The sequence below is a fragment of the Vanessa tameamea genome, chromosome 29 (assembly GCF_037043105.1).
Source record: "Vanessa tameamea isolate UH-Manoa-2023 chromosome 29, ilVanTame1 primary haplotype, whole genome shotgun sequence".
Taxonomy (NCBI): domain Eukaryota; kingdom Metazoa; phylum Arthropoda; class Insecta; order Lepidoptera; family Nymphalidae; genus Vanessa; species Vanessa tameamea.
Window position 1 is genome coordinate 751943 of NC_087337.1, and position 27672 is coordinate 779614.

Sequence of the window (27672 nt, forward strand, 5' to 3'; positions counted from 1 at the left end):
GTTGAAATTAAACTCATTCAGGTTGCCTCATTCATGTTTCCCTTCACCGCCGAGCACGAGATGAATTATAAACACAAATACAGCACATGAAAATTCAGTGGTGCTCGCCTGGGTTTGAACCTAAAATCATCGGTTAAGATGCACGCGTTCTAACAACCGGGCCATCTCGGCTATTTCAATAATAAAACTATATGATATGTTATAAAATGTTATCAGCATACATAACATAATATAATTTCTCAAGACGTCATTCGATTACGGAGACACCTTGCAGTAATTAATAAAATTAATTAAGACTAATGGCTGACTCGGGGCGCCATTTTGTGGAACGCCGCGAAATGGCGGACGGAGTAGTGAAGCGACGTTATTAATTACTCATTGGCAAGGGTTGGTTTTAAAAAATATATTTACTTAATTGTTTTAAATAAAACATATTTGTATATTATATTTGTTGTATGTCCATTTATTATTTAATCAGTGATTATTTCAGATTTGTGATTGTGATTGGAGAAGTATATACAATGTGAAGAGGCCTTAGGACTCTTACGGCCGAATACTGAAACGTCTCTCAAATCAAACACTCAGTTGAGCGCAACTTAACTTTAAGTAGCACCTAAATTTAAATGGTATTCTCAAACGTCACTCATACAATTTGAGGGCGTGATTAGCTGAGTGGCTCTCAAATGTTTGTTTATGGAAAATTATAAATAAAGCAGTCGGTTTTCGATGATCATTTTATTTTAAGTTCGGTTTACGCAGAATATTGTCGTCGTAATGATATAATCTTACTATACTATTGTACAAATTAAATTATTAGAAGTAAATATTATGATTCAGATAAAATGTTAATTGTTTTTATTTTTATTTTATACATCTAGCAAATAATAAAATGAGTAAAATCGAAAAATCAAAAACTATCGTTATAAAAACAATTACGTACAATGAAATAAAAAAAATGCAACTTATTCAAAAACATAAGAAAATTATTTCGCGCGTTCGTACTTTTTTATCGTATATAACAAATATGGAAAATAAAAATAAGCGTGGGTGCAATTACACTGAACAAGAAAAAGAAATATTACTAAGTTTAATACACAAGTAAGTAATAAATAAAGAATCAATTATGATATTTTTGCATTGTTTTTTATTATTTTACACTGAATCATTACTTTTAAGAAATCAAGATGTAATTGAAAATAAGGAGACGAATGCTCGCATTATTGTAAAAAAGCGTGAAACTTGGGACTACTTAACAAAACAATATAATGCTGTTGCCACTAGTGGTACCAGGACGTGGCAGCAGCTGCGCCACTTATATGAAAATATTAAGCAGCGGTCAAAAAAGAAATTGGCAGATGAAAACGTAATGTTTATTTGTTTAAGTTTATATTATTAGATTTTGTTATAATTACAATACATTTATCTAATTATAACACTTGTATTTCAGAGAAAAAACTTTTACGAAAAAGAAAAGATTATGATAATAAAAAAAAAAGCATTAGATGATAAGGTAAGGTTGACAAAATAGCCATGGAGCACTTCATCAGATTTAACTTTTAACATTAATTCATTTTATAGAGAGAATTAATATGCACCGGTGGTGGGCCATATAAAAGTAGTAATTTAACTAATATGGATGCTCAACTTCTAGCAATGGTTGCTCCCCAAGTACAACCATTGCCAAACCCCTATGATGATGCTGCGCTTTATTTTGGTCAGTCATCAAATAAAATATTTTCAAACTACTGTAAATATAAAACAAAAAATAATTGTTATTATAACTTTACACAGGGGATACAGAAATGAACGTTGAACTGGATATTCATACAGAAACCATATGCGATGGTATGACCTTTTATATTATTAAAAAAAAAAAAACAGTTTCAAAATAAAACTTAAAAACATGTTATTTAAAATATAATTGAATGACAAAAACTATTGTTTTAGATGAAAGAGTATATGATAGTAATGTTATGGGTGCTGTTCCATCAACTTCACAAGTAAATGGTAATTGATTATTATTTTTATTAATGTTAATGGATGTATTTAAGATGAAATCCTAATATATGTATAAATCTGTTTCTTAGATAGCAATGTAACACAGCAAAAGACTTTAATAAAAAGCCAAGCACAAGATAAAGAGAAGGTTAACAATGGTAAATATTGAAACAAATACTGTGGTTATTTTATTTTTATTTCACAAATATAAACCTTAAATAGCTTATGGATGTTAATAATTTTAAAATTATCAATATAACATAGCATGTATTTATAATTCCAGAAAAAGCAGAACAAAAAATAATAAAAAAGAAATGCATTGCCCGTGGATCCATTAAAGAACAATATTTTAAAACTAAATTACAAACTGCCAGACTAGAAAAAAAATATTTAATAAACAGGGAAAAAAGGGAGAATAACAAATATAAAATAGAAATGGAAATACTTCAATTGAGGAAGAAAAGATTACAGGGTCGACCATAGTTTTTTTGTACATTTATCTATATTTTTATAAACATATTTACTGATTTGATAAGGAATATTAATAACTTATTTTTTTGAAAATATGAGACTGATTTTTATTGTTAAATTATTAGATTAAACTTATACTAAATTGAAAATAAAATAGTGATTAATAAGTAAAATGTGTATTAATTATTGATGATCGAACAACAAAATTCTGATTGCCTTCATGGATTGTTTCATCAGTTTGTATTTCCTCAACACTGTTTAAAGTATCCTCTTCAACTATTATGTTACCTTGCCTAGACAGTGCAATATTATGAAGCACTGCACATGCCACAATAATTGGTGGAATATTTTTTACATTTACTCCTAGGCCGTTATGTAAACTTGGAAATCTACATTTGAGAACACCAAAAAGCCTTTCAATAGGGTTCCTTGATGCTACCTGAGCTCTATTATATGCTTCTTCAGCTATTGTATTTGGATTTAATAGAGGGGTAAGCAAATAATGTCGACATGGGTAACCACTGTCTCCTAAAAGCACAAAATTTGCATAATCACCACGCTCAAATTGTGCACATAAAGGAGAGTCATTATAAATTGTACTATCATGTACAGAGCCCGGCCATCTTGCTACCACATTTCGGATGCATAATTTCGCATCACATACAATTTGCACATTTAACGAAAAAAACCCTTTTCTGTTGCGAAAAGTTTCAGCTTGATATCCCCCTGTAAACAAAATTAAAAAATTTAATTGTGTTCCCATTTAAGCGACACATATTACTACTTCTTGTACTAATGTAAGTAGGTACCTGGTGAATTGATTTTAATGTGTGTACAATCAATAGCTCCCAATATCCTCGGAAATCCTGCAATGGAGTAAAAGTCGTTTGCCACTTCTATTCGTTCTTGGGAATCCGGCATTTTAATGAAATTGCAACTGAGTTTTGCTATTGCAGCTGTGACTTTATGTACCACACGGTGAACAGTTACTTGTTCGACGTGGAATATGTCTCCTATAACTTTTTGATAACTGCCAGTAGCGTAAAATCGAAGAGCTATCAAAATTTGGTCTCTTGGCTTTAAGGCTCGGTTGCGTTTCGTCAAAGGCGCGATTTCCTTGCCAAACAATGACTCCAGGTATAATACCGTATCTTTGGAAACACGGAACCGACTTAGAAATTGGTTGTCATCATATTTTTCGAAGCCATTTAACTTTTCTTCATTCTTACGGCTGCTACGGGATGTCGTTTCGTCGTCCGAAAGTGAAGAAAGTGAAGATAGTGACATTTTTTAAACTTATAAAACACTGATAAACGATTTAAGATAGCTAGCGACCACTCTCAAATTTAACGGCGTCTCAAATAATTTGAGTGGGCTTTTTGACATTTGTCATTCGTTGAGTGGCGTTTCAGTATACGGTTTTTACTTTGAGTGGTGTTTAAAGGCTAGTTATTTTGAGTCGCTCTCAAATTTGAGTGACGCTCAAAAATGACGTTTGAGTATGCGAAATTTTAATTTAACGGCGTCTCAAATAGTTGAGTTGGACTTAAATATTTAAGTGACGTTTCAGTATTCGGCCGTTAGCCCAGCAGTGGGTGGAGTTATGACGATGATTAATTCGAATCTCGATATAGAACACAGACAGTAAGTAGGGTCGTAGATATATATATTTTAAAATATTATCAGAGTTCAATTCACCGTGAGAATAAATTGTGCCACATGTGCATCCAAAAACTAGAATTGTATTAGTGTTGAGTAATAAGGTCTAAACTCCAAAGCTTCTCAAGGAAAGGATCCTATTAGGATATATATATATACAGTCAAAATCTGTTATAACGACATTGAAGGGACTACTCATATTTAGTCGTAAAAACCGATAGTCGTAACAACAGGTGATGCTTATTTTTTTATGAAGTGGTATTATTTAATGTGTAGGTCACAGGTATTAATAGACAAAATATATGTATGAAATTAATTTTATTTCGATTATTTCAATCAAAACGTATACGTATTAAGAAAGAACAATGTCATTTTCCCTTATCCATAAAATCTGTAATTTTAGTTTGCTTGGAACACTTCTGTCTTGTATACACATTTTGTAATTCACTTTGGAGTTTAATCAGCGTATCGTTATAATTTCCCTGCATGTGAAACTGTTTATTTAAAAATAACAATCTCGCGTAAAACACTAACAGCATTGAGACCATCATTCAAAGTTGCCACTGTAAATTGTTCATCAGTTCGTCATTTTCTATTTGAACTTCTCGTACAGTATCATCTTCCGTAGCCGGTGCACAAATCGCAATAGACCTATCTACATCAATGCACTCGTCTGCTTCAGTAGTAATTGTTTACAATACGGCTCAGCTGGTCGTTCTACAGATATAATTCTCCAAAAACATTAGCCAAATGTGGTCGTTTAATGCGGTATTTCGTAGTTAGCAATGTCGTACAAAGCAATATTTTTGATAAGAGTTATATAGCATTCAGCTTTTTGATTTTGGTCGACATAACCGATATGTTATAATAAATATAAATATTGGACAACATCACATACATTACTCTGACCCCAATGTAAGTAGCTAAAGCACTTGTGTTATGGAAAATCAGAAGTAACGACGGTACCACAAACACTCAGACCCAAGACAACATAGAAAACTAATGAACTTTTTCTACATCGACTCGGCCGGGAATCGAACCCGAGACCTCGGAGTGGCGTACCCATGAAAACCGGTGTACACACTACTCGACCACGGAGGTCGTCATAAATGTTGTTCTAAACGATGTCGCCATAAACGGTTTTAACTGTATATATATATATATTTATAATTTTTATTAACTAACGTTTTAATGAGTCATGGTTTTTTTTTAAATTTAATTCACAACATCCACGTGCTCACAGTTGCCCGTGCCTTTTTTTACATTTTACATTTATAAATTTTGGCGTTATTTTATATTTTTACTGAACATCAGCAGATCTTCGCTGGACTTCGAGCTTGTCGTGTTCTTGGAAGACGTGGCCCACACTGACTTTTTTTTCATTTTAAAATAGTATACAAATAATCCATGATAAATAATATCTATACATATAATAAAATTGAAGTGTCTGTTTGTAATAATAAAATAACCGCGTTTTACTAAATGCATATGTATGTATACACGGTACATATACCTAAATAACATTTTTACAATTTTTGTCTGTCTGTTTGTTCCGGCTAAACACTGGAACGGCTGGACTGATTTTGACGGGACTTTCACTGGCAGATAGCGGATGTAATAAGGGGTAACTTCGGCTACTTTTATTGTAGAATTATATATAGAATAAAAATAAAATCACGCTACAATATCCAAATAACTTAAATTCAAACAACGCGCTCGAAGTCGCGGGCACAGCTAGTATTAAATATATACGAAAAATATCGAATTTTTCTATTATTATATTAAGAATAGTATTTTCTAAAGGAATATCGCCTCAAGCAAATGATACCAGTTAATTCATAATGGAAACCTCAATTTAACTGAAATAACGTTCCGCACGTCCGCACCGGAAGGCAGTCAGACGTCAACTGAGCGGGACCGGATGGAACGCCATCTTGACTCCGGATGTCGGTGAACTTAATGAGCTCCGTCTTTGAGTGGAATGCTCTGTGATGTCCTTTATAGTAAATGTTTTTGAATCTTTGTGGTTGTACTTTGATTGACGAAAAATATAACCAAAAGTTTAACTTATATTTTTTTAGTTTGTACATAAGTACTGTATGCTTTAAAACGATTTATAATCCGATTACACCACAGACTATGAAACAAAAGGCGCGCGCGGGATATTAAAGTTAGTTGTCAATTTAATTACCAAATACTATCGACTCGCCCCGGCTTTGCACGGGACTAATTTATTAATAAAGAAATAATTTAATTTATACCCTATATCACTCAGGAACAATATAACTTTCAACCATTGAAAAAATTTAGAACTGGATCATTACTTTCGGAGGTTACCCCATGACAAACAAACAAATATTCCTACCTCTTTATAATATTTGTATAGATTGACGTATTAAAAAAATATATATCGTTTCGCTACCGAGGAATTGTAATCACTTTTGTTTGCTTCATTACTATACTGTATATATTAATAAATAATAAATAAATAAATATTGGACAACATCACATACATTACTCTGATCCCAATGTAAGTAGCTAAAGCACTTGTGTTATGGACATCAGAAGTAACGACGGTACCACAAACACCCAGACCCAAGACAACATAGAAAACTAATGAAGTTTTTCTACATCGACTCGGCCGGGAATCGAACCCGGGACCTCGGAGTGGCGTACCCATGAAAACCGGTGTACACACTACTCGACCATGGAGGTCGTCTTGTTATTGAGGGGTTGGTCGTAAGTTGTAAGGAAAAAAGTCCGTATTCTTGGTGTTCAAGCTAGCGTCGTAATAAAATTATATCAAATTCGGTTCAGCAGCTTGACCGCATTTATAATATAAGTATATATTATGACAAAAATCGTTGCGTCGGCCACTTGTGAATCTTTTGTATCGTCACGTAAGGAAGAAGAAGAAGATTTACGCTCCAGGCGACTTCTCTTTCTGTCTCTTTTTATTACGGTTTTATATAATACTAGCTGTGCCCGCGACGTCGTGCGCGTTGGAACTTAAAAAATATATTGTTCAGTTCGCAGATTTTACTTTAACTTATTAATTCTGTATTAGGCAGCTTTTGTGATATTAAGTCGTTGGAGGCACCCGACGTTACGGCGGCGCGCGGTGCTGGACAGTATTTGACTTTATTATTATTTTACATATAATTATAAAGGCATAAGTTACGCCTTATTACATCACCTATCTGCCAGTGAAAGTTCCGTCAAAATCGGTCCAGCCGTTCCAGAGATTAGCCGGAACAAATAGACAGACAGACAAAAATAGTAAAACGTTTTATTTTGGTACAAGTACCGTGTATACATAGATATGCATTTACTAAAAAGCAGTTATTTTATCATTACAAACAGACACTTTAATTTTATTATATGTATTGAAGATTATATAAATAAACGAATATCTAAAGAAACTTCTTCTAACCGGGTGTTTCACGACTCGCGACGTTTCGTTTTTTTTTTTTAAATAGATTGGCACAAACTTAGTTTGTTGTGCACTCAATTTATATTAAGCCGTTAAATATATTTAAAATACAATGTTGCCAGCGTAAAAGTATTAGATGAAATTTCATAGCATTTCTCTTAAACAAATTGGTTCGTTTAACGTAAGCTAATATATCATATTATTTAAACAATGAATATTCCGAATTGTTATTGTAATTTTAGACGTCTGTAATTAATATAAACGGAAGTTACGTTCGTTCGTTTTATTTTTTTTAATTAAACGCTTTGTATGTTAAGACGGATATGTTTAAGCCTAAGACAATTTAAAGTTGTTTTTTGAAAAAAAAAAAACAGTTTTATGTTAAAATGTAAATCATCATCATCATCAGCAGCTGCCTGTAAATTTCCCACTGCTGGGCTAAGGCCTCCTCTCCCTTTAAGGAGAAGGTTTGGAGCATATTCCACCACGCTGCTCCAATGCAGGTTGGTGGAATACACATGTGGCAGAATTTCGTTGAAATTAGACACATGCAGGTTTCCTCACGATTTTTTCCCTCACCGCCGAGCACGAGATGAATTATAAACACAAATATAAGCAAATGAAAAAATCAGTGGTGCCTGCCTGGGTTTGAACCCGAAATCATCGGTTAAGATGCACGCGTTCTAACCACTGGGCCATCTCGGCTCTGTAAAATGTAAATATTATTTTTTATTTTTGGTTAGCTTTTTGTAGGAAATATCGTATATATTAATAGCGTGAGCCGATTTTTGTTCCAGTGATTATGGGACGATAGCTGCACGTAAAGAATCGGGTATGGTCTCATTTTAAAGAGCTCCAGTCGTAGATGTGCAGAAAAATAAAGAGGATTCTTGATTTGCAATTTAATAAATAATTTTAGACAGCGGAAAGTTACTAGCCGGATAGAGAGCTGCGCTATGGCTGTATAAAAAAAAATGTGAAACGCGCGAGCAGACATCGTCAGTTTAGATTTAAATAAAATTAAAACAAAACCTGTCATAGGTTTCGAAATTTGTAAAAATATGTCGAATAAACGCGAAGTTTCGCGTGCGACCCAGTAGAGTTTAATGAAAAACAAGTACCATAAATAGATGCTATAAATAATACGGATAGAGCCGAGATGGCCCAGTGGTTAGAACGCGTGCATCTTAACCGATGATTTCGGGTTCAAACCCAGGCAGGCACCACTGAACTTTCATGTGCTTAATTTGTGTTTATAATTCATCTCGTGCTCGGCGGTGAAGGAAAACATCGTGAGGAAACCTGCATGTGTCTAATTTCAACGAAATTCTGTCACATGTGTATTCCGCCAACCCGCATTGGAGCAGCGTGGTGGAATATGCTCCAAACCTTCTCCTTAAAGGGAGAGGAGGCCTTTAGCCCAGCAGTGGGAAATTTACAGGCTGCTAATGCTAAAAAATAATACGGTACCCATAGATTATATATTACGAGTATAAAAATACAACAATAAATTATAGAATACTAACTAAACTATGACGTATTTATATATTTTTAACTTAGAGTATTTATATATAAAGATAGAGGGACGCACTACAGAATAATTCACAAACAAGATTATACTTTATTGTCTTGGTGTGTGACAGCCGCCTTTGACACTCGCCAAACGTCATAATACTTAACTAGTGTGCGTGTATAGCGACCGATTTTTGACCACTTTGTTTTTTTCGACGCTTTCTCAGCTTTGACAGTCTATCTAAACAATAATAAATTAATCAAAGGTTTTTAAATTTAAAAAAAAATCCTTTTTTTGCTAAGCGGTTTTTTATTAAAGTAAGCTATTATTCAACTTATTCGTTTCTAATAAATTCAAATTAATAAAGAGAAACAATTTTAGCTATAACAGCATAAATATGACCGTCTACTAGCAGAAGCACTTAAAATCCACTGCAATAAAAAATAAACAACGCAAACGTCATAAAACGAAATGTCAATAAGCTATTGTTTTGGCGCGAAATCCGCCATTTTGTGGAGCCGTGTCGTAGGGATTTGAAAATGCCAATTTAGTTGGATAAAGCCGCATCCACACGAGGATAAAGTCGGATTAATGAGGAAATATATTTACCATAAAGAAAAACAGACACTTGCTTAAAAAAGTAAGACGGAAAAAAAATCGTCTTATGTAACGAGCGTTTATAACTCAAGTGCGTTTAAGTATACTTTTATGATTATTACAATATTTGAATTACGTTTAAAACTTAATAATAGTTAAACTATTGTAAAAAATACCGGTTTAATATTCAAATAAATATGTTTTTATTTTTTATAATATAATTAGGCCGAGCTAATGGGCCACCTGATGGTAAGTGGTCACCACCGGCCATTGACATTGGAGCTGTAAGAAATATCAAGCATTCCTTACGTAACCAATGCGCCACCAACCTCGGGGGACCTGAGATGTTATGTATCTTGTGTCTGTAGTTAGCACTAAGTATTGCTGTTTGGCGGGAGAGTATGTGACAACAGGGGTGGTACCTAGCCACCCTACTCCAAGTGAATTAGAATTATTTTTTATCCAGACTAAAATGAAATATAAGTATAATAAATATGGAATAAAAAGTCGTCAGTTCAAAAAAATCACAACGTGGAACATTCTTAACATCTATTACGCCCGGCAGTTTGTTTTTATGTCACTTGAGACATAAGAAACCTTTTTGGACAACGACTTCAGGGGTGGAATTATTAGTATTTTTCTAAGTTCGTATTTCGAATCTTTCACGGCTTCATTTAACACTGAATACAAGATGGCGGATTTCATTTTTCGCGCGGTTTATTTTATTACGCGATCTTTTGTAGATTTTGACGTATTTTATTAGAGAAATACTTTTAATATTAATATTATATCGTAGATATGATAGTTTTTTTCGGTGTGGTGTACATGAACGGATAATTGCCATGTTTTACTAAACTATTTATTAATTGTTCCATTTTCGAATTTACGTCTAATATTTTCCGTTTACGTCTAATTTGCAACTTCAATAATTATAAAAAATTAATAATTTTCATTTCCTGATCTAAAATAAATTAATATTTCGAAATCTCTTAAACTTTTGATACTGCATTGATAATACCATATAACAAACACATAATTACGAGAAATGTAATAACTCTCTGTTATTTCCGGTATTCCTAGTAGCCTCGTTTAGTTTTTCAATTCAATCATAATAATTAAGCAACAAATTCGAATAAAAATTTCATATACTCAACGTCTGTAAATCGATATACCTTTATAATTCATGTACAGACTATAAAGACCGCTTTGGTGTTGCCACCTTTAATATTTAAGCTAGCCAACTCCATCTCAAATATTAATCAATAATTTTGAAACCAGGTTAGAACCTGATCACTCGGGCTAGTGTTTAGTACAAGCTTAATTCGAGGGGTAATTAGGAAAATTAGTGATTGTCTTAAAAGGGGTTTTGCTTTTATTCTTAAAAAAAAAACATTATGGAATTGACAGTTTAACGTGGAGTTGCTGATGAAATGTCAATAATAAAAAATAATCGTGTCTGCGCTGTTGATCGTTGAGGAGTTACTTCGCTTGGAGCCAATGCTGGGCGTAGCATTAGCATAAACGTGTATTGTCATGGGAAATGATCACGTAACATTTTCAATTTGTAGGATAATTTTGTGCTTAATTTAATTTAATTTTATAATGATATCGGTTATGGAGGCATTTTTGCCGTTTCATAGATTCAAGTCATTTGTAAAAAATACATCGGTAAAGAAGGCATATTATTCGATACAAGATTATATTGATGATAAAAAAGCGTGGAGTTAATGCTCGTTGACTTCCAGGCAGGAGACATGACATACATATATAATTGTATTTAACTAACATGACTGTATTCTTAGATGTTGAAAAAGAGTAACCACTGAGTTTCTTGCCGGTTCTTCTCGGTAGAATCTATCATTCCGAACCGGTGGTAGCTTTACTTTAAATAGTTTGTTAAATGACGATTCAAAAGTGCTTGTAAAAGACTACTCGAATAAAGTATATTTTGATTTGATTTGAGTGTGCCAAAACTGACGCAACTGTAATGGAAATGCAAATATAAAAAAAAACTGTAATAGTCTAGTTTAATTATAAAATAAAAATAGCTGACAAGCTTATATGTAGTCTATTCCAACCGTAATAGGACAAAACTTAAATGAACACCATCAAATTAACGTGATATCGAGTCCTTTATAATCTATGATATTCACTATGGATTTGCGAAAACATGGCGTTCTTAACATCAACGGAACTGTTATCGGAACTTTGAAAGTAAAATGAAAGTTTTTATAAGTAGTTAAGTGAAACAGTGTTGTATTATAAATAGAGATATATTAATCATAAACTCTTAGTAGTGCACAATACAGCTGAGTTATTAGCAAATCGCATGGAATACGTAAATCTAAGGTTTGTTTATCTGTGTTTCTTCGTCGATTGGAATAGACTATATGTTAAATAAAAAAAAAAAAAACAAACATTTTAACAAAAAAATCTCTGAGTTTTTTGTATGTATTTTAATAATTTAATTTCCATCAAAATCGACAGCGCTTTTCGCTTCCAAATCGAATAAAGTCACCCTTCGTTTGCGTTTACAAGAAAAAAAAACCTTTTGAGAATTCCCTACAATTGTTATGTAAATTATTGGGAAGGCATTTTCAAAGTATATCTAGTAACAAAACTGTTATACGTCTGTACGATTGAAATTACTATTAAAACAAAATTTCTAGCCCTGTATATTCGTATAAGTGTTTGTCTAAAGTTTCGGTAATTTTTGTGTTCGAATTTCGATATCTGGATGGACATAAGTTAGATGAAAGAAAAAAATATTTGAATATAGAACTACACGTTCTTATAAAATTGATAATATCCCAAAGCTATAATCGGTAATTTAAAATAAATAAATAATTAATCATTGTTAAAACAATTCATTGCCAAAATAATCAATTATCCCTCTGAGTTTCTTTCGCCGATTCTTCTCAGGTTTAAAGTGTATCTTTCCGAACCGTTGATAGATTTTTGCGGATCAATAAGGAAGTATAATATTTCTATGTTGAATAGAGATTTGAATTTGTTATATAGATACAACACTTTGGGACAAACGATTCATACGTATTAGACATATACGTGATATTGTCCAGCAACACATGAAGGCTTCCTCACGATGTTTTCCTTTACAGAACCTTTATTCTCAGAAATTAAGGTCAACCCGAAACAAAGGCTTCATGTAAATTAGATATATGTGGCAGATTTACAAACGACACATACAGGCTTCCTGACGATGTTTTCATTTCCTAATTTCAACGAAATTCTGCCACATGTGTATTCCACCAACCCGCATTGGAGCAGCGTGGTCGAATATGCCCAAACCTTCTCCTCATAGGGAGAAGAGGCCTTAGCCCAGCAGTGGGAAATTTACAGGCTGATTGAAGGTATTATGTTGACTGTAGATGACAGATTATAAATGCACCATATTTGTAATAGATTTTCAACCCACGTCCAGGTCACCTCACTATGTATTCCTTCACGCTGACATCACAACACAAAATAGCGAAATAAAAAATAAATGTTGTTTATCCCGATTTGAAACCGTAATCTTCAGTATAGATTTTCGTGTTTCAACAACTGAACCATCGCTTCAAGTTCCTTCACTGAATTACACAACCTTACGTCGGAAGCGTGGGTACTATGAATAATTCCCAAGCAATAGACCTCCCAGCGATACCCACGGGAGCCCCATTCTTCCCTCCCCATTCTTTCAAATGTAACAAGATATTTTCACCTTAAAATTTCATCTTTGCTAGGGTTGTCTGCGCTTGTATTCAAACTATGATAAATATAATATTATATATATTTGTACATATAATAAAATTTGAGTGTCTGTAATATTAAAATAACCGATTTTACTAACTAAATGCATATACAGGGTTATTGGTAATTCGACGTATTCCCGTTAGGAGGTGATAGGGGTGATTATTTGCGATAATTTTAACCCCCAGATTGAATCCTGCATAATGCACTGTAGACCATGCTGTGTATGCTGTGCTGTGTTACAGAGAGTCGTGCGGTGAAGGTGTTTGTCGAAATGGTTCGAATGGTTCATGGATAAATTCTTATCCTTTCAGTAATTAACAACATGGACTGGGAGTCTTTCGACATCAATTTGTCGTCTCTGAACACTCCCAGTTTCCCGGATTCGCTTATTATAAACTGATACATCCGGTGGCCGGTGAAGAGGAAACCGACGCGACTAATCTTGCATTGGTTAGGTACGTATTAAACCTATTTGCGAGACATTCAAAGAGCGAATTTAAGTTTTGTTCGAATTTTAATTTCCACCAGCGTCCTTTGTGGTCATTTTATTTCGGTGGTTTTGAAATAAGTTCCTAGTTGTTATACATTTTTGGAGAGCTTAGAAAACGGTTATGTTTTTAAAATAATCTGCAGGACAAGTTTCATAAAGTTTTTTTTTGTTTTTAAGGCATTTTTGTGAAAAAAAAAAACAAAAAAATATTGAATTAATATCTTTTTCCGTCTCGCATTTATAAATTTGGACCGATAATTATTGTTTTAATATTGACAAATAACCAGTTTTTATAAATCAGAAGAAAAAGAAAGAAAAAATATTTTAGTTGATACTTTTTTTTAAATAAATTTTTGAAGTTGCATTTTTGACTTATTTTGAAAAAATCTAAAAAACGTTATAACTCAAAAACGGTTCACTTTTGCATCATGCATATGGGGTTAAAAATATCGCAAATAGTCACCCCTATCACCTCCTAACGGGAATACGTCGAATTACCAATAACCCTGTATATGCATACCCGGTACATATACCGAAATAACATTTTTTAAATTTTTGTCTGTCTGTCGGTTTGTTCCGGCTAATCTCTCGAACGGCTGGACCGATTTTGACGAGACTTTCACTGGCAGATAGCTGATGTAATAAGGAGTAACTGAGGTTACAACAACAACTATTGTTAAATTCAAACGCGCACGAAGTCGCGGGCACAGCTAGTAAACAGCTAGGGTTACATAGCTAAAACCGAGATGTTCCACTGAAAACCGTATGAAAACTGTAGACGAAACCGGGACGGCTAGCTAGTATATAGAATTAGTTTTAATCGTAATATCCTAGATTGAATTTCAAAACCTTGTGTTCTCAGATTTATGATATCAAAAGACGAACATGGGATATTATTATGCGCGGTCATGTTCCTGCGTTGACACACATAATGTAGCGGAAGCTGCTGCGACCGGAAGTATTTGGATCATTCCTGTATAATGAAAATATAACGTTAAATGTTTTTGTCTATTGTAACAGCCTGTATCTGCTGGTCCAAGGCGAGAGGATAATAATAATAATAAATAAATATCGGACAACATCACATACATTACTCTGATCCCAATGTAAGTAGCTAAAGCACTCGTGTTATGGAAAATCAGACGTAACGACGGCACCACAACCACCCAGACCCGAGAGAACATAGAAAACTAATGAACTTTTTCTACGTCGACTCGGCCGGTAACCGAACCCGGGGAACCTCGGAGGAGCGTACCCATGGAAACCGGTGTACACACTACTCGACTACGGAGGATAGATATCAAGAAGATGTTTACTCGGCGGTACAGCTTTGTGAAGGTCTGGGTAGATGTTTATTAAATAGCTAGACGCACGGGAAAATTGACCACCTGATGGTAAGTGGTACGCTCATAGACTTTGGCGCTGTTGCAAGGATATCGTCCACACGTCACCAACCCTTGGAACAAATCGAATCAAATAAAAAAAATATTCTTTATCAAGTAGGCTCATAAAAGCACTTTTGAATCGTCATTTTATAGGGTCGATTTAAATGTAAAGCTGCCACCGTTTCAGATATTAGATTCTGCCGAGAACCGGCAAGGACTCAGTAGTTACGCTTTTTAGTATTTCGTGTTTGTAGTTACACTGGCTCACTCATTTAAACTAGAACAGAACAATACTAAGTATTAATGGTCGCTGAATATGAAAATCGACTTAATTTTCAAAAGACATGTTCCACAAAAACAGTACATTTTCCTTCTACAAGTTTCCACAATGGATAACTTTGTAAAGTGTTGAATCATTTATTTGAATAATAGTGAAGTCGGGCATAAAGGCTATACAAGTCCTTTGAAGAATTTCGCCTTTGAGGACTCGTTATACGAGACGTACACACGCAGCCAAATAAAGTGTACACACTTTAAATACTTAATATTAATTAATTTTCATATAATTTTCTATTCGTTTTTAAACTATTCACCGGAAAGGCCCATAAAAAAGTACACGCATATAAAAAAACCCGGTAAGTTTTTTTCGCCGGTTCTTCTTAGGGTAGTTTCTTTTCCGGACCGGTGGTAGTGTTTAATTTGACAATCAATAAGTAAGTGTTATTCTATATTGACTAAAGGATTTTGATTTGATTCGTTTAAAAGTCATAATTCTTTGGCGTAGTTAAGAATTAAAAATAATTGCGGACAAATATTTAATTACTATAACATAATAACAATCTGCTTATTAATAATAAAATAATAATAATAATTATTATTTTTACCGACGCTATTACACTTACAAACAAATTTCGACATTCTCGATTTAAATTTGTAATAAAATAAACATTACGAAATAAGATAATGTATGAAGTTGTCTATTGCGAGCGACTTGACACTTAGACGGTTTAGTGAGTAACTTTGTCGTGTAGTACTCACGTCAACCACGCTCATCAAAACACTCAATTTTAATATACTCAATACTTTTTTTTTTCGCTGGAAAAACGCTCTTACGCGTTCCTCCCGAGAATCGAGATGGACCAGTGGTTAGAACGCGTGCATCTTAACCGATGATTTCGGGTTCAAACCCAGGCAGGCACCGCTGAATTTTCATGTGCTTAATTTGTGTTTATAATCCATCTCGTGTTTGGCGGTGAAGGAAAACGTCGCGAGGAAACCTGCATGTGTCTAATTTCGACGAAATTTTGCCACATGTGGATTCTACCAATCCGCATTGGAGCGGCGTGGTAGAATATGATCCAAACCTCAAAGGGAGAGGAACTTTTAGCCCAGCAGTGGGAAATTTACAGGCTGCTAATGTTGTAATGTTGTTGCGTTCCCCCAAGTGAAGTATGTAGGACTCCCCGGTGCTGGGAACGCCTGTTGCGCTCCAGCTTACCGGAATACCAACTAAAAAACCAGCGGTATCCACTCCGTTTATTCCGGGGGACATCACTTGCGCTTGCTTCCGTGACGCTCCAATCTAAATACAATACTAGTATGTTTTAAAATTAGTTAATATGTTCAAGTCGCTCAAGGAGGCGCCACTGACGCGCACTTTACGTAGCCTCAACGTGACAGCCGTCAGGGTGCATTTGTTTTATTGCAGCCTGAGTGAGCTCACAAAGATGGCCTATATAACGTTGTAACTTATTTAACATATTGTTATTAAACGTGATGTATTATGGAATTAGGACAAACATGTCCTGTAATTATATGAGTACAGTTTTATATTATAAATAAATAAATTTTGAATAAATAAAAATGTTTATAGTTTTTATTGTGCTGAAGTGTACGTAATAAAATGGCGCTAAGTTCCTTCGTACCCAGCGCTATAGAAACGCAACTACACTTTCGAAATACAGTAAATGTATTTTTTTTCGTTAAATTTCGAGCTGTTTTTTAAAGTGTAAATTAAATTCAAAGTTTTATTATTGATGAAGCGAATATCATTTAAATTAATCAAAAACAAAATTTAATGACTAGTTGATTGCTACAGATTCGCTCGGGTTTTGAGTTAGGTTATAGACATAATTACTTCATATCAAATACAGTTGTTTGGCAGTGAAAGAGCCACAGACAGAGTTATTTTAACATTTATAATTGCACCCGTGCGAAGCTGGTGCGAATTGCTAGTCCAATTAAGCACCTTAAATACATTGTGCATTTAATATAGATCAATATGGCCCTTAACAGCGTGTAATTTAAATGAATATTTTCGAAGATATCACAGATTAAACACTCAGGGACATAGCGGTTTGAATTGTCTAATGTCTGAAAAACTGTGAACGTTGTAGGACATTCTGTAGTACATTATGCTAATAAGCATTGCAAACGTGCGAAGCCGGGGCGGGTCTCTAGTATTTGTATATATAAATTAGATGTTTGTTTTTGTAATGTCTGACTGTATAAGCTACTAAACCAATATACATAAAACTTATACCGGAAGTAGAAGCGCGTTTCGGAGAAGGTTCAAGTGTAATATAGTAATATGATATTATTTTATGACTAGCTGCGCTTTGCAGTTTCGCCCGCTTTAATTTAGACTATTAACGTGACAAGTTTGACTTTCGTGTAGTTTTTCATTCGGTACAAGTGCTAGCAGAAATATCGATATTATTTGTTTTTGACGACCGTGGTCGAGTAGTGTGTACACCGGTTCTCATGGGTACGGCACTCCGAGGTCCCAGGGTCGATTCGCGGCCGAGTCGATGTAGAAAATGTTCATTAGTTTTCTATATTGTCTTGGTCTGGGTGTTTGTGGTGCCGTCGTTACTTCTGATTTTCCATAACACGAGTGCTTTAGCTACTTACATTGGGATCAGAGTAATGTATGTGATGTTGTCCAATATTTATTTATATTTATTTATTTATATTTATTTATCGTGGTCTGTCAGTCGTCTTTTGTTACGTATTTCAACCACTTTGCTAGTAACAAGGATCAAATATTAGAAAAATTTATTCATATGTTTACATCTCAAATTTGACCCGGTTTTTCAACATTAGATGAACGATCATAATAAAATTTGTCTGTCCGTTCACATGGGCATATATCATACTGTCAGCATGGTTACATGGTGTCTTAAGTAGGTTTGGGGTTAGTGATGTTCGGTGCCCTTTATATCGATAGTCTAATATTTTTATTATTTAATTTTGGTATTTCTTTGTTTTCGTAAATCCACGATGAATCTTATTAGTCATAATATTTTTAACTACTATAATTTCCTTTTTGATGATTAGTTCTTTCGTATCGTTAATAACTAACTTCCATATGCCTTTGAAGTAATATCTCTTCCCGTCTGTACGTTTGGATCTTTTAAACGACGCAACGGATTTTGATGCGGTTTTCATATATAAACGAAGTGATTCAAGAGGAAGGTTTATATACATATATGTTTATAATACATGCATAATATAGTAGAGAAAAGCTCAGAAATTTCAAGCTCAAGTTTCCTAAGCAGAAATAATAAAATTCGTATACAGACGGTCTGTATAGTGTAGCACTGCTGATAGCTAGTATAAATTAAAGTCGTCGCATCTGTCTGTCTACTAAGCTCAAAAACCGATGGACGGATTGATTCATGCATATATTGAAACGTTAAATGTCCAAGGTATGATTTTGACGTGTGACGTACTTCCGCGGGCCGCGGCGACGTGTGTATCGTGAGTGCGCCGCGCTTAAAGGTTAGCTAGTGTAACGGACTTCTTCTCTAAATCTTTCTCCTATCCTGCAATTAATATCCCTTGGATCGTGTTCTTCAAGTCTGTGAAGACCAAGGGAGCACAAGAAAAGTATCTTCGAAAGTAAGGGTCCAGATTTCGTAACAACTCTGCTTTTTAGTCATTTGAATATAGTACAGTTACCTCTCGCGCGTACAAAATGTTTGTTTATTACTGGTCCAGATCGGCTTAACAGGGACAATTTACCCACAAAGTCGGTATTAAGGCACATCTGGGGGCTTTAATTAAATACTTGATCCAGCCAGGTCGGCAACGTATGGGTTATTTGTTTGTCCATAGAGCCTTAATGTCTCAATCGATTTTACTATAGAATATGGCCGGATTCGTAAATATATATCAAATAACGTTTTCAAATAAGTAAATGTTACTACGTATTATAAAATAAAGTAGGTACTTCTGGATTTTAATACGGTTTGTGAACTCGTAGTGGCCTAGAGTATGGGGCCTTTGAGATATTGCGTTTATCCTGTTAATTTAATTTTTATTATTCTCACTTCTAAAAAGACATCACTCAGTCTGTCTGTCTGTCTGTATGAACGCGATGATCTCAAAAACTATAGATCGATTTTCTTCAATGATAAGGTTTTGGATAAATTGGCGGATATGACTTTTGTTTTTGATGAATATAGTTATATGTATTACTAGCTGTGCCCGCGACTTCGTGCGCGTTTGGATTTAATAAAAAAGCGTGACTTTATTATAATTTTACAAATAATTCTAAAATAAAAGTATCCTAAGTTACTCCTTATTACATCAGCTATCTGCCAGTGAAAGTTCCGTCAAAATCGGTCCAGCCGTTCCAAAGATTAGCCGGAACAAACAGACAGACAAAAATTGTAAAAAATGTTATTCAGGTATATGTACCGTGTATACATACATATTAATTTAGTAAAACGCGGTTATTTTAATATTACAAACGGACACTCCAATTTTATTATATGTATGGATGACATAAACTTTGTATGTAGATCTTTATTCTAGCCTCACGTAGGGTAGGTAAAACATAGTCCTCCTGCCGCGTCTGTCTAAACGCGATAAACAAAGGGTTCCGTGCCGTTATCTAAAAAAACGTCAAAAAAACACGTTTGTTGTACGGCCGCTATGAATATTTATTTTATTCTATTTTTTAGGTTTTTTTTGTTACAGCGGCAACAGATAGATATCATATGTGAAAATTTCAACCGTCTAAGTAACACGGTTCATGAGATACAGCCTGGTGACAGACGAACGGATAGCAAAGTCTCAGTACCGATCGGATCTGATTTACACCAATGGACGGAGTGATTCTTGAGAAAAGTTAAGGCGTAAAGTTTATTATGGTTTATGTAAATTAGTTGATATATAAACTAATAAACCCGTAATATATCACGTGTGGAGGGGGTTTGGGGGGTAGACCCTTCGTTTCTCACACGTGAAATATTTAAACAGACTCACGTTGATACAACATTAACAGCCTGTAATTTTCTCACTGCTGGGCTAAGGCCTCCTCTCCCTTTGAGGTGAAGGTTTGGGGCATGTTTCACCACGCTGCTCCAATGCGGGTTGGTGGAATACACATGTGGCAGAATTTCGTTGAAATTGGACACATGCAGGTTTCCTCACGATGTTTTCCTTCACCGCCGAGCACGAGATGAATTATAAACACAAATTATGCACATGAAAATTATAATTGAACATGTTATCTACAATTTTACGGTGACATATGTATTAAATTCAAATCTCTGTTCAACATGGAGACATTACACTTTGTTCTTGATTGCTAAAATTCTCCTACTGGTTCGGAAAGAGACACTTCAGAGCTGAGAAGAACAGAGAGAGTTGAAAGAAAGTCCGCGAGAGTTTTGTCAGAAATGTGCGTTAACAATGATAAAACATTTATTTTTGAATCGGCTTGGAATCGCTTCAATTCCAAGGCGTGCTATCTACGAAGTCGTTGTAATTATAAAAACAATGAATAAATATTAGAAGAGCCGAGATGGCCCAGTGGTTAGAACGCGTGCATCTTAACCGATGATTTCGGGTTCAAACCCAGGCAGGCACCACTGAATTTACATGTGCTTAATTTGTTTATAATTCATCTCGTGCTCGGCGGTGAAGGAAAACATCGTGAGGAAACCTGCACGTGTCTAATTTCAACGAAATTCTGCCACATGTGTATTCCACCAACCCGCATTGGAGCAGCGTGGTGGAATATGCTCCATACCTTCTCCTCAACGGGAGAGGAGGCCTTAGCCCAGCAGTGGGAAATTTACAGGCTGATTATGTTATAATATTATATTTATAAATATTATACAACATCACATACATTACTCTGATCCCAATGTAAGCAGCTAAAGCACTTGTGTAACGGAAAATCAGAAGTAACGACGGCACCACAAACACCCAGACCCAAGACAACATAGAAAACTAATGAACTTTTTCTGCATCGACTCGGCCGGGAATCGAGCCCGGGACTTCGGAGTGGCGTACCCATGAAAACCGGAACACACTACTCGACCACGGAGGTCGTCAAGTTATAGTAACCTTTACCACACAAACATTCTTTGAAGGTTTTTTTTTAACATTACAATATTATAATAATACTTGTTGACTTCCAGGCAGGCTGTATTATATACCTACGTAATCGTATTTAACTACTATGACGCTGTATTTTTAAATGTTGAAAAAGAGTAACTACTGAGTTTCTTGCCTAGTTGAGAATCTGCATTCCGAACCGGTGGTAGCTTCACTTAATATAGTTTGTTAAATGACGATTCGAAAGAGCTCGTATAAAGTATATTTTGATTCGATTTGATTTGAGCGATGTAGATTCTCATTAATTAAGAATATTTGATTAATAATTTTCAGTTCAAGTAATGGTAACCGTATCGTTGTATTTTACCCGTACGAAGTCGGGGCGGACTAGTATATATATGTTTCAGATAAATAGAATTCGACTACGTTTGACAGACCACCATGAAAGGCAGAGAGTTTTTTCTACTACAAAGTTTTCTGTAATTTAGCGTTACAGTATCATACAGTATAGATGTACTTCTTCACAATAACAATTGTTATATACACACGCAGGACGTTATATAATAAATAAAACTCCAGAACACTAACCGTTCGTGTGTAATAGTTGTCCAGTCACAAACCTCTTAAACACGTACGGCAAAATAATAAATCTAAGTATTATTTCAATAAGATTTAAGCCTGTAATAAATATATATATATATACAAAGAAATAAATACGTTTATATCGACAACGGCATCGAATAATCCCATCCCTAGTGTCAAAGTCACGTTCAGTCTATTGTGGGCCAGTTGATCGTATTATGAGACTACCGTCCGGTCTCTGAATGCCTCGTGTGGAGAACTCTAATGTAATTAATTATTGTATCGATATTCAGTGCACTACGTATGAACGCGTCCGTAACTTGGGAATTCGATTTAAAAAAAAAAAAACTCTTATATATTAATAGCAATGCAAAGATCTCCGTGGTCGAGTAGAAAAAGTTCATTAGTTTTCTATGTTGTCTTGGGTCTGGGTGTCTGTGGTACCGTCGTTACGTCTGATTTTCCATAACACGAGTGCTTTAGCTACTTACATTGGGATCGGAGTGATGTATGTGATGTTGTCCAATATATTAAAAAAATTAAATGCGTATGTCGATTTTTGGTCAGTGATTTTGGGACGATAGCTGCACGTAAATAGTTATGGTCTCATTTCGAAGAGCTCCAGTCGTATGTGCAGAAAAATAAAGAGGATTCTTTATTGCCATTTACTAAATTGGGATGATTTAACAAATAATTGATTTTAGAGAGCGGAATAAAGTTACTTAGGTCGGAGCGGTGTTACGGCTGTATAAGAAAAATAAAATTAAAAACGTAAACAAAATTATTTGACATTAAAATTTTCATTTAGATAAAGTTACATCATTTTGGCGTCAAATGTACACGATTGACTTGCAGTTTCAGAAATCAAAACAAAACCTGTCATAGGATACGAAATTCCTAAAACATGTTTTTTTAATCAAGTAGTACATTGCGAGCACTTTTTCATTGTGATTTTACACGATCAAATTAAATGTACCACAAATTCGGAATATTGATACTGCAGAAGAACCGGCAAGAAACTCAGTAATAACTCATTTCCGACAATCACAAAGATTATTAAACGAAATCGAAAAAGTCATCCCGCATAAATAAAGTAAACGAATATTTTGGAAGCCATTTTATTCGTAAATGGCCCATCAAATGGTCAGTGAATATAGTCATAGTAATAAACTAGCGATCCGCTCCGGCTTAGCACGGGTGTTATGCTGATTCTAAATATACGAGTAGGTTATATGTCTTACAACGTTCACTTTTTCAATTCAATTATTAGACGATACCAATCGCCATGTCCCTGCATTTTAAATCTGTAATATCTTCGAAAATATTCATTTAAATTACACGCTGTAAAGGGCCATATTGATCTATATTAAATGCACAATGTATTTAAGGTACTTAGTTGGACAAGGATTAATGCTGTATTGCTTAAAATCGCTTCGAAAATAAGCCATTATTTCTCGTAAAAAGTAAAGGATAAAAAATGGTTGTTGTTGGATATTCCTAAGAAATAGACATATACCATAACAAACTTTTTTGAAGACCTTCTTAAGGTGTACAATACTGTAGTACATTATTTCGATCTATCTCCTAGGGTTCAGCCAGCGTTTGCAATGTAAGCTCAAAAAATGTGTTTATTTCGACATAGTGATCAGGAACCTCTAAAAAAATTATCAGTGTTTCTCTACTATATTGTGCATGTATTATACATATAAACTTTCCTCTTAAATCGATCTATCTATTAAAAAAAAACCTCATCAAAATCTAAGCATACACAGGGACAGACAGCGGTAAGCGACTTTGTTTTATACTACGTAATGATAACAACCATTTATTAAATAGTCAATACGTCACTGACCCTGGGAACTAAGATGTTATGTCCCTTGTGCTGTAGTTACACTGGCTCACTCACCCTTAAAACGGATCACAAAAATATCAAATATCGTTATTTGTAAGTGAAATATGTGATGAGTGGGTGGTACCACATATAGTGATATGGTTCTTAAATAACATACCATCGTTATGATCCTATTTTAAATAATATTACAGTTTAAAGAACGCGCTTTATTAGATAACGTCGAACGAATGATAGAGCCGAGATGGCCCAGTGGTTAGAACGCGTGCATCTTAACCGATGTATAAAATAGTATTTATTCTGCAGAAAATATAAATATAATATAAATATAAATATTGGACAACATCACATACATTACTCTGATCCCAATGTAAGTAGCTAAAGCACTTGTGTTATGGAAATCAGAAGTAACGACGGTACCACAAACACCCAGACCCAAGACAACATAGAAAACTAATGAACTTTTTCTATATCGACTCGGCCGGGGATCGAACCCGGGACCTCGGATTGGCGTACCCATGAAAACCGGTGTACACGCTACTCGACCACGGAGGTCGTCATATTAGAAAAGAGCTATCCGAACTGTTTACAATATTAGCTCTAGGACATCATTACGCGAAAAATTTAAAGAAATAGGTGTATCAACGGCTGCTTCACAATATATTTACGATAATATAATGTTTATACAGAAGAATATACAAAAGTATTCCATAAAAGCTGATATACATACTATTAATACGAGAAATAAGAATAAACTTGTAACCCCTACTTTCCGTTCGCATACGGTACAGAGAACGTTTTTAGGCAATGGTATACGCACATATAATAAGATACCGGGAAATGTAACCAATTTACCATTTACGAAATTTAAAAAGTTTATTAAGACTAAATTAATAAATAAGTCTTATTATTCATTAAAAGAGTACTTACTTTTTATAAAAAAAAAAACGCCTGGATTTAGGCTCGGGTTCCATCACAGGACACTGATTATTGTAAAAAAAACAGCATTGTAAATCAGTTTATTTGAAAAGAGCAACTATGCGAGTTTCTTGCCGTTTCCTCTCGCTGGAGGCCGCTTTCCGAAACGGTGGTAGTATTTTAATATTGACGATTCAAAAACGCTTCGTTCTGAAGTTTACTTGAATAAAATTGATTTGATTAGATTTGATTTGAATGCGGGTTCAAACCCAGGCAAGCACTACTGAATTTTCATGTCCTTAATTTGTATTTATAATTTATCTATAAGAGGAATAAGCATGTGTCTAATTTCAACGAAATTCTGCCACATGTGTATCCACCAACCCGTATTGGAGCAGTGTGGAGGAATATGCACCAAGTCTTCTCCTCAAATTGAAAGTAGGCCTTGGTTCAGCATTGGGAAATTTACAGGCTGTTGTAATGTTGTTGCACGAGGATTCGCTGGCGTTTAAGGGGTTGGTGGTGAGGTATTCAGCATTACAAGGAAGCCTATGTTCCTTGGAGTTCAAGTTTACTTCATATCAAGTTTCATCTAATTCGATTCAGCGATTTGGCCGAGAAAGACAGACAGACAGAGTTACTTTCGCATTTAAAATACTAGTATAGATACTGATGTATGGTCGACTTTCAGAACATTATTTAGACTTCTGGAAGTCACTTAAAATCATCTTGCAAAGATCTGTTAAATACTTACCCATATACCTAATAAAAGCTTGTTTATATACTCATATTTTAATTACATGACTATTGTCAAAGGTAGTTAGCCTGAAGTTCCTTTTTTTTTTAAACATTTTAGTTTTTTATGTCCAAGCTAATTCGTAGCTAGAACTTGGTAACAGAAAAACTATACGCATGTAACCAGACGGTACACTAGGCCTAAAAATAAATGACAGTTGTAATCTTTAATCTTAGTCGTTATAGTGAAGGAAATTGCATTATAAATACATCACATTTTAAAAATTTCGGTGAAAGTAATTATAACCAAACGGTACACTAAGACTGCGAAGACTGTAGTAATCGAATGGTTGTAGTGTAGAATCTTAGCATTATTAAATCTAAAAATTATATCTAGCTTATACCTAGTTTATTTACAATACACATAAAGCTAGGTTACCCCAGGTAGGGGGTATGTACAACCTTACACCATAGAAAGCCCTGAAGGTGAGCAACCTAGCTAGAGGATGACGGTTAGAAGAAATAATGTATTTACGATTATATTTCGAGTTGTGAACGATTTTCTAATCATTTATTAGTTTAAAATGGTGATGATGATTTTATTTTAATTTAGGCCTAGTGGACTGGTGTACGGCTCACTAGACCTAAATTAATTGTAAAAGTTTTATTTAATTTTTTTTTTTTCGTTCACAAAACGATGGAGTTTTAACCATTAAGGGTAAGAGATATCTTGATGTGGGTCTATTGATGCAGATTATAAACCCGCTAAGCAAGGGCAACGAGAAGTCTGCGAAGCTGAGCCTTAATAACGATTCCTCAATCAACGATCGAAAATGAACATTTTAATTTTCAGATTCAAAAATCGAATCACAGTTTGCGTATTTGATTCTTTCACTGTAGTCAGTGTCTAGTGGCATAAGTCGCAATTTATAATGCCTTGGAATAAAATAAATGAAATGTTTCGCGCTGTTTATTGTTTTTAACGGAACATTAACTTACACTTCATAAACATACACTCAAGTGACTACAACACTCGTAACGAACGCTTGTAACGTCACGTAATGTAAAATATTTAAAAATATAATTGAAATTACAGAAAAAAATTGCTATAAAATTATAAAATAATCTTTTTATTTATGACAAAAATATAATAATTCAAATGATAACCCTGTGTATTTATATTTAATAATTGCAACACTTTGAAAACGATTTGAAACGCATAAATCGAAAATCGATTAAATACTTCTGTTGACATCGATTCTTGTGTTCATCTTCGATCAGTCAATCTGATTGGACGAATTGTGATTAAGGGGGTATGGTTACGAGATCAAAGCGCCGGATACCTACAGGTATGAATCACCCATCAAATCGGAACTTTTTTAAAATAAATATATATAAAATATAATACAAACAGATAATAAATAATTTTCACACTAATCGTTTTTTATTAAAGATATACATACTTTTTTATTTAATTAAGTATTTAAGTTACAATGTAAGCAATCAAATTCGTCTTTTATTTCAAATGATGCGATTTGCAGTTTGTGGTTATTAAGAACAACTTTGTAATATACTAGCTGAACCTGCGGTTTTACCCGAAATTTATAAAATTTTAATTTATAAAACACAAACTTCCAACCCCCGTTTACCCTTAGGGGTGGAGTTTCGTGAAATCCGTTCTTAGCGGATGTCTACACCCTATAAGCAACCTACCTGGCAAATTTCAAGTTTGTAGGTTTTATTGTTTCTGAGATTTCGTGATTAAACAGTGAGCAGTATTTCGCTTTATTTATATAGATATATTTATAATATACATAGTTGTGGTCGGTTATGGTCGTGAATACGGTGTTAGTCGATGCACAATATTGCACCGCCTGATGCAGCGTTGTAACACACACACACAGATACACAATACATGGAGTCATTTATTGTGTA

General features: G+C 34.3%; 3 protein-coding genes across 4 annotated transcripts in view; 1 reads left to right on the forward strand and 2 right to left on the reverse strand.

Moving 5' to 3' along the window:
• Nucleotides 1-27672, forward strand: part of LOC113400639 (grpE protein homolog, mitochondrial) — a 275541-nt gene that overhangs the window by 75459 nt on the left and 172410 nt on the right. The gene's annotated exons all lie outside the window — the stretch shown is intronic.
• The window catches only part of Sli (slit), a 153753-nt gene that overhangs the window by 33358 nt on the left and 92723 nt on the right, over nucleotides 1-27672 (reverse strand). The window lies entirely within an intron of this gene.
• On the reverse strand, nucleotides 2607-4047 carry LOC113395358 (putative nuclease HARBI1). Its single transcript, XM_026632960.2, has 2 exons — nucleotides 3279-4047; nucleotides 2607-3195 (listed from the first exon to the last, which is right to left on the reverse strand). Exons 1-2 carry the CDS (start codon nucleotides 3754-3756, stop codon nucleotides 2630-2632), a joined length of 1044 nt encoding a protein of 347 aa, XP_026488745.2. The 5' UTR covers nucleotides 3757-4047; the 3' UTR covers nucleotides 2607-2629.